The sequence below is a fragment of the Urocampus carinirostris genome, chromosome 19, assembly GCF_059441175.1.
Source record: "Urocampus carinirostris isolate Australia breed hairy pipefish chromosome 19, RoL_Ucar_1.0, whole genome shotgun sequence".
Taxonomy (NCBI): domain Eukaryota; kingdom Metazoa; phylum Chordata; class Actinopteri; order Syngnathiformes; family Syngnathidae; genus Urocampus; species Urocampus carinirostris.
Window position 1 is genome coordinate 14,103,342 of NC_142367.1, and position 8,582 is coordinate 14,111,923.

At 38.9% G+C, this 8,582-nt stretch overlaps 1 protein-coding gene across 1 annotated transcript; it reads left to right on the plus strand.

The window, feature by feature from the left end:
• Window positions 1-381: 381 nt before the first annotated feature.
• Window positions 382-6,039, plus strand: lrrc18b (leucine rich repeat containing 18b). The gene is made up of 3 exons (XM_088324265.1): window positions 382-427; window positions 1,940-2,073; window positions 2,854-6,039. The coding sequence occupies exons 1-3, from the start codon at window positions 382-384 to the stop codon at window positions 3,319-3,321; spliced, it is 648 nt and encodes a 215-aa protein (XP_088180391.1). The 3' UTR covers window positions 3,322-6,039.
• The last annotated feature ends 2,543 nt before the right edge of the window (window positions 6,040-8,582 follow it).

Below are 8,582 nucleotides of genomic sequence, written 5' to 3' on the forward strand. Positions count from 1 at the left end.
CGAGCCGATGCAGCCGCAGCCAACAGAGGGCGCCGCCATTTTACCAATGTTATAAGTCTTAGGTATGACTCGATATGTAGTTTATTTTGTGCTCTCTCGACTGATAAGACTAAGAAACATTTTATTTTATTTTATTTGTAAAGTTTAAAAGTTTCTTAAACTGCAATAAAAAAAAGTCTTATTAAATGAAATTACATCTATATCAGCAGTGAGATGTTCGAATTTGCGTTGCCTTTTTACCAAAACGAATCTATTGGAAAAATATTCAAAAGTACCCGTTAATGTACTTTACTACACACGCAGAGAGTAAATATAAGCTTTTAAATTGGCGCCAGTTTATAAAATTTCCAATTTATTCTCGGTGGCAGTGAACGCAACCAAATGAAGACCACAATTGCAGTGACGTCATATGACGAGTATTCCGCAGGTGACTAAATTAAAAACAAATTCGTGGCGGAACAAAAAGTGAGCGCACACAATAACGTCACGTCACCAGCGGTTCTTGTGTACTGCGTACTTTAACTACGTTTATTTATCGCTTTCCATCGCTAATTTTTAATTGTTCAAACCAAAAAAAAGTTGCCTTCGAATGAGTTAACTCGTAATTAACGATTAGCGGTCATCTCTCAACCGCTAGCTTAGTTTTTGCTAGCCGTAGCGACTTAAACATTTGGAAGAAAACAAGTTAGACGAATAACGAAAGACGACGGCTGTGTAAGTATACACTTACATTTTCCAATAAATTGGCAGTATTTTATCCTACAAAATGTATCTTGACAGAAATAAAGAGAAAGGTGTCTTTTTTTATCTTTAAACTTATTTCCAGGAGAGAGGAAAAAATGATAAAAAGTGAGGTCCTTGAAAATGTATCGTCACTTAATCACTGGTTTGTTTACTGTGTTTAATCAAGATAAACAATGGTTATGATACATCTTTTAAAGTATTGCATCTATTTTGGGGATCAAGCCCGGCATACGACATTAATCCATTGAGATCGCAAAGTGAAAATGCCGTATAGTGGTTGAAATAAACTTATTGTCAAGTCATATTTATTTGTATAACCTTTAAGTACAACATTATCATAGACCACCATCATAACATCCCCCGATCTGAAACCTACATGAGGGCAAGGAATAAACTCAAAAGCCTCAACATGAGGAATTAGCTCTGACTAGCCGTTACTCTAGATAAAAACCTAAAAAGAAAATAAACATTTTGTACACAATAGTCATATTACGTTTTTGCCATGTTATTCATTTCTACAATTTCAATAGTACCATTTTAGAAAATTAAACACATTTTATAAGTCGTTGTGTTGTCTAAATGTTCCATTTTCAACACCAAACAGAGGACTTCTGAGATCACAATTTATTTGGTCTCTACTAAGAATGTAAGTAAAATCATAATTTTATTTCAGCATTGTCTAAAAACATGGTTGACATTTTTCCAAATGATCTATCCCCAGCAGCAATTTCAGACTACCATGATTTGAAGACACTAAAGATTTAAACATTTTTCCTCAATGACACCTGCAACAGTTGCTAGGAAGCACTAAACAAATGCAATTCTTGTTCAGGTGATTTTGGCGCCATGGGAGGAAGATCGCAGTAACTAAACCTAAACAAAGTGGACTACTCTTGTTATATTTTACAACTCGTTTTTGTTTGTTTGTTTGGTGGATCCACATAACTCTGGTAAGAAAACTTTTCAATCTATTTACTTTCCTAGTGGTAGGCTTACATACTCCATGCACATGCCAAAAACGTATACAGCTAACCAGTATACTTGTTGTGGCCTTGCAGAAAAATGCCCAAGTCAAAGAAAGAAAGCAAAAAACCTATACCGCGAAGCAAAGCATTCACCTCGCAAATGGCCATCAATTGTGTCGTCCTGCTTCAGGACGGCAGACAGCGGCTCAATCTCAGTTTCCAATATTTAGACGCCGTGCCCGATGTCGTCCACAAACTCTTCCGAGTGGAGGAGCTGTACCTTGGCAGGAACCTCATCGTCAGCCTCCCTGATTTTCTTCATGACTTTATCAACTTACAAGTTTTGGACCTGCACAGCAACTATGTGAGTACAGTATTCTTTAAGCATTTTGTGGGCTGACTTTCGCCTCAATGCATTGCTTTTTTTTTTTTTTTATCGAATAGATATGAACTTTGTAAAACCCTGACGCCCCTTCACAATCTAACCCAATCGGATAACTGCGTTATTCCCTGACGACTGATTGGATTAATCCGAATAAATAGTTAACACGTATTTTGGCAAATAATCAAGTATATGTGTCGTTAGCAAGAAAACCGATCGGGGTGGGTGACCAGGCACGAGCAATAGCATCACACGATTAGACATTGTTTCTGCATTTTACTTTCCACATAGAATAAAAGATGTCTTTCATATCACTCATCAAAATCAAGTCCAGTGCTTGTTTGCATCGCTGCTACGTTCTGTTTGTGAGCAAGGTCCGCTCGTACTGCCAAAAGCATGGACTTCCACTATATATAGACGGATAAGCCCGTGGCAGAAGAAAATTAAGTGGTAACGTCTCAGAGAAATCAATTATCCATGATGATTTTTTTTAGCGAGTTAGGCATAGTTTGCGTGTATGAGTCTTCTCTGTACTACATGTCCCACAGTGATTTGAGGCATTGAAACATCCCAAATGAGGATAATGTAAAAGTATAGGTTAACGGATTGATTGTGTTAATATATTGTTCCTAATTCTCATATGATCACCTAATACTAGTCCTTATGGAAAGGGTTAGTTGTGAAAATCGATGGATTACTATTGGTTAAAAGAAATTGGTCTTTATGACCAAAAATGTCATAATTTCCTGTTTTGACCTTCAGCTGGAGGAGGTCCCTCGCAATCTGGGCCTCCTGAAAAACTTGATCGTCTTGAACCTGTGTAATAACCGTCTGGCGCAAGTTCCCAAGGAGCTCGGCATGCTGCAGAACCTCCAAAAACTCTACCTGGGCCTCAACCAGCTCCAAATGCTCCCCACGGGCATTGGGAACCTGAAGGAGCTTGTCTACCTGGGCTTGTCTGACAATAAATTTAAATCAGTGCCGCCCTGCATCGCCAACCTCAGCAAGCTGAAAAGGGTTAACTTTGACAGGAATCCCTTCCCCCCGCCCCCAGTGGATGAGAAAGATATAATCCCTAAGAAGTTTTTCTTGGCTAATGCACGTGATCTGTGTCGGGAATGCCGTACTAATTGCAGGACAGAAAGAAAGAAGCTGCTGGAGGCCATAGAAATGAGGGAAGCTGCTGCTGCGCCTCCGGTGCGAGTGGAGACGGTTACCTTAATTATGTAATTGCCAAAGAACTACTTTATTCACCAACATGAAAACAAAACAGCACCTCAATAGCTCACGTCATGAATTGTTTTTTTTTTCAATTTAATACCAAGCAGTACAATATTGTAAACGGATTGAACCTCAAATTTGGCAGTGATTCTTTCTCCCAACACTAGAGAGCGCACACGTCCTACGGATATTATCACCAGCCGCGAGCCTTCCAAAAACAAAATACTGTAGTGTAAAATGGAACCTTGACTCAGCAGAAAATCAATTAGTGTCCGCTAGAGGGCCGCAAAGTCATAAATGTGGTCATAAATGTGACTGACTAACTCAAACAGGAAGGGAATTAAAATAAATGATTGTTTTCCTGCAAGGTTACGGTAAAACCGTATTGATCCATCTCCATGAATAATTCTATGTCAAGGTGGTAAAGGCATCTCTTAATCTGTTGATTGCATTAACTCCTATTTCTTCACAGTACACAGTGACATGTTTTTTATTATAGTGCTGTCTGGACATAAATAATATCACATCAGATACATTCATTGGGATACAGGCTGTCTTATAGCAACTCAGCTGAGAGTTGATGATACTAACCACTATCCAGTTCATAGTACCTAGACTTTTAACATTGAAAATATTCCAGATCGTATATAACTCGACTAAAAACTCAGACTTTGCTGGGCGGGCACTTTCCATACTACCTCTTTCCACAATGCTCCCCATTGAGAATCAATTCAGCCTTTTTTTGTTCTTTTACAATCAGCTATTCCATTAGTCCGACTCGTTAACCCGTCTGTCAGATGCCCAAATTGAGCGAATAAAAGTGCACCACCAGTGAATATTGCAGCTGTAAATAGAATTTAATTTATTTGAATTACCTTGCTCCGTTTTCCCATTAATTGGGCATTTGGACTGTAAGAAATTAGACCAAAAAGTAAAAAGGTGCTTTTTCAGCTTTTGTTTGTTGTGCCTTACTTTCTCTTGAAGTTGTTTTAAATAAAATGGACCAACCCTTTACTTGGGCGATTTGACCCAACATCTTAGATTGTTTTACAGATACAACCCCGACAAATTGTATAAAGTTTTAGGTTTGTTTTTTACTGTATTGTTTTTCTGCAAAATGGGTATTTTGGTAATAAATAACGCTCCGCAAAATTGGGTTCTTTTATACTAAACCGTCGGGGTAATCTTGTTTAAAACAACCCAAACAATTGAGTCATTTTGCGTCAAATTAATTCAAGTATGGGTTGGGTAGCATTTTTGACCCAAATGTTAGAGTAAGAAGACAATAGGTCTGATTGCAGACAACCTTTAGTTTTACAAGTTTAACCTTCAACCTACTCCAAAACCCTAAATGAAGCTTTTAGGGTTAGTTCCCACACGTGGGAACTTTGAGATTGTGATTCATGGCTGCATCACATCTCGTCCGCAATACGTTGCTACTCTACTTTTAACTGGCACACGTAAGGAGCACATTACAGCGTTTCTGGCTTCCCTTTATTTGCTGCCTGTGCAGTTAAGGGTTCTTTTTAAGATTCTTTTATATGTTTTTTATATCTTTAACTGGCTTTGCCCCTCCTTACATCAGTGAGCTGCTTCAATGTCATGCTCCTGCTCGGGACCTCAGGTCAGCCGATCAGCTGCTACTGGAGGCACCGAGGTCAAAGAAGTAACTCAGAGGGTACAGAGCCTTTTCTGTTGCTCCCAAATTTTGGACCAATTTGCCCTTGCACACCAGACACTGTCCATTTTTTCCTTGGTTTTGGACATTTCTACTTTTTTTATTTTGTTAAACTTTTTGTGCGTTTTATTTTACGGTCTATCGGGGGTTTTTGTTAACTATGTTTTACTTGTGTACTGCACTTTGTCTTCAGTTGTGGCTGTTTTAAAGGGCTTTATGAATAAAATTGAGTTGAATAGTTTGAGACCCTAGTTTTAGAGCAAAACCATACCATATTTTGAACCCTGGGGTTAGTTTTAAACCTTTGTTGGAAACCCTAGCTGAGTTTAAACCCCCTACTTTAAAACCTAAATTTAAACCTTAGGGTTGTTTTAAAACCCTGGCTCCTGTTTAAAACTTTTTTTCTTGTAAATAAAACTGTTCATGCGGGATGCTGTCGGTCACCCCTCTCGAGGGACATGACCAGGATCTATAGATAGATAACACTGTTCATGAGTGTTTCTAGTACTGGGTTGAGAAACATTTAGAATTTGTAATAAGGCACCTAAACGGCTTTCATATTAAAAATATAAATGCGTGGTCTGACATTGAATTTAAGCTGGCCATGTTCTGTACTTTCATGTTCTAGTGGTTTGTTTTTTTGTTGTTGTTTTTTTTTGTGGAACCTTAGTAGTTGACGTCTGAAAGTAAGTGGTCCATAATGTCCCGTGCTGTTTTTCTTTTATATTAACAGCAACAGCTAGTGTGCCTGCGTTATATTTAAAGGTTAGTCATTTGAATTTTCTTCTGTCCATGAAATGTTTCCTGTGTTGTCTCTTTAAATGCTTTGTTATGTTAGTCGGAAAAGTCGGTCTATTTACGCATGAATGTGTTTCCTTCATCTTCTTTAGTGTTTTTCTTCTGTTTTGACATCTTGCATTCACAATTTAAATCTTGTTGCGAAATGTAGTTTTATCCGGTCTGCTCTCTCCATGGCATTGCATTAATTCATGCCTGTAATAAGTTACTGACAATAGAGTTGGGGGTCATAAAAGTGGGTTAAAACGAAACACACGTCTACTTTGCATCCCTCTTAGTGTGTCAATGATCTCTGTTAACAAGCTCTTATTCCATGTTTTGGATATTTGAAATTTGGTATTGGGATTCATTTTGTTTCACGCTTTACAATGTGTGGGAAAACTCGTATTTATCAACTCCTACTAAATTAACACAAACCCTGCAAAATTACACATTTAAATAGTGCTCCAGCCCTCAAAATGTTCAGTTTTAATTTGAATTATCTTCCCTCATTATCCTGGATCCACTTTTTTGCAGTTACAGATCTATCCACGTTTCATTGCTAGCTAGCCCAACAGTAACCTGTCTGAATATGTCTCTCAACACAAAATTTTGCAGACTCCCTAAGCGCTAGCACAGTGTCAGATGCCAACAAAGATGTTTCTGAACTACCTCATTGGGCATTATTGACTAATTGGAATCCTATTTATTCTCACACAATCACACTACTGACCAATTTTTGACAGAAAATGTCCACTGCAGCCAGTCCAGCCCAATCAATAGCACAAAGTCAACAGTAACACCTTCCAGAGTCAGGTCCTCCCTCGGCTTATGTTAACACAGCCCATCCCTGCTCCCATGAAATTTTAATCATCACTTATTTCAATATTTCAAAAGCTCTCAAATCCAGTGATGTTATTTGGTCGACGGGTCAGGTTCAGGACAGGGACAGCTGTTGCGAAAGATCACCTCGAGTTTTTTCAGTCTGAGGGGGGAAAAACAGGCCTTTGAAGCTTTTTAGATTTGAGCTTCACACTATCAGGCTTTTATGTGGTCTTTACACCATAAATGTCTCCACTAGCGAGAAAGACGACACTGGGTCGGGTGGCGGAATCACAAACAAGTGCGTGCCACACCCAAGATGGAGTGGTCACGTTGTTTTGACTGAGAAACCACAAATAGGCTTCTATTTTTTTGTCTTCTGACCCTAATCTTTCGATCTCATTCCAATTTGTAAGTGTTGCTTGGTTTCAGATGCACGTTAGCTTTTGTGTCAAGAAAGCGTACGTATATAAACACAGCCTCCACGCCTCCTTCCCTCTGTAATAAGAGCAGCTGCGGCCGCTCTGATTCGATTCCAGCGCGGGACTCATGGCTATTATCCAGTGTGGACTGGCTGCTGCTGCTGTGGCACAGCTGCGCCTACAACAACAGAAAAGCCACTCGAGAGTCGTAAATTTAGACACCACGCTGACAGAAATACGTTTGAAAAGGTTGCTGAGAGGAGTTTTACGAAAACTGAATTGTTTCTATAGCCTTAGTTTTTGGAATTGTCATTTTATAGTGAGGAATCCTGGTGGAGGAGTGGGCTAGCATGCTAGTCTTGGGTAGTTTGAATGTTTGCTAAGGAATTTTAAGACTACGTTTTCAATATGTTAGATTTAAATTGTTGGTTTGAATTGTTTTAGATTGAATATGCGAACCGATGCCCAGTTGGGGATAGGTTAGAGGGTTAGCATTCATGGGCTAGGGTTTAAGGGTTAGGATTACTGTTAAAAGTGAGGTTAGGGAGGGCTACATGTTTAACATGGGATTAGGGGGTTATGTTTAGTGGGTTGTGGTTACTGCTAGGGCAGGGTTCGTCTAAGGTTACATGTTTAGGGTTTTATTGTTTGGGTAAGGTTAGTGTGGAGTTAGGATTAGAGAGTTAAGCATTAGGGGGGTACAGTTTGGTGGGGTTAAGGCTATTGGATTGGGGTAAAACCTTTTTGATCCAAACAGGCATGAGGCAATCTATATATATATATATATATATATATATATATATATATTTGAGAGAGCCACACCATATATTTCAAGACAAAATTCAATAAGACTGCCAGACAAAAGCTAATTCAGCAAATTTTATTTTACTGTTTGATGATTTGATAAAATCTATTAAATAGTAATGATGCCAGAGCCTGTAACCAGTATGAATATACATATACCACTTAAAATGTGTCTCCCTCCCGCAGTTAAGAGTGTTTAGAATCGTTTTGACTGCCATTTTGTCCTATATAATGTTTTAGAAAAGGTGCAAGCAAAGTTCTTTTGTAAAAATGTCACAGATTACTGCAAACGAGGATACCATTGTATTTACCTTCAGTGCAGACGGTGCTGGGCAAGGAGAAATTGTGTGCCCCCTTTGTCTAGCTTCTCTCATTTCTATTGCTCACCCAATCACATTCCTCTAGGTCAGACCTGGGCACTCCGGTCCTGGAGGGCCGCATGTTCTGCATGATTTTTGGGGTTTCTCTGATCCAATACAGGTGATTCCAATCACCAGTATCGTTAACGAGCACTTGCTAGCTTGCTAACGAGGTTATAATTTGTATCACCTGAGTTAAAGAAGAGCAAACTTCAAAATCTGGCAGGACATGCGGCCCTCCAGGACCGGAGTGCCCATGTCTGCTCTAGGTGCTTTGCTAGAGCTTTTGCCTGAATTTTTTGGGAGGTTGAATATTTTTCTGTGGCTTTTCATAATAATGTGACGAAACAATGAAAATAAATTGTTTAATGAGCTTCCATTTAAAGGATTATTTAGCGATTTACATCC

Excerpts from the sequence above, each read along its gene's own strand:
- lrrc18b (XM_088324265.1), top strand. The coding sequence starts at position 382 with ATGAAGACCACAATTGCAGTGACGTCATATGACGAGTATTCCGCAG. Across the intron at positions 428-1,939 it reads ATATGACGAGTATTCCGCAG|ACGCCGTGCCCGATGTCGTC; the intron begins GTGACTAAATTA and ends TCCAATATTTAG. Across the intron at positions 2,074-2,853 it reads TGGACCTGCACAGCAACTAT|CTGGAGGAGGTCCCTCGCAA; the intron begins GTGAGTACAGTA and ends TTTGACCTTCAG.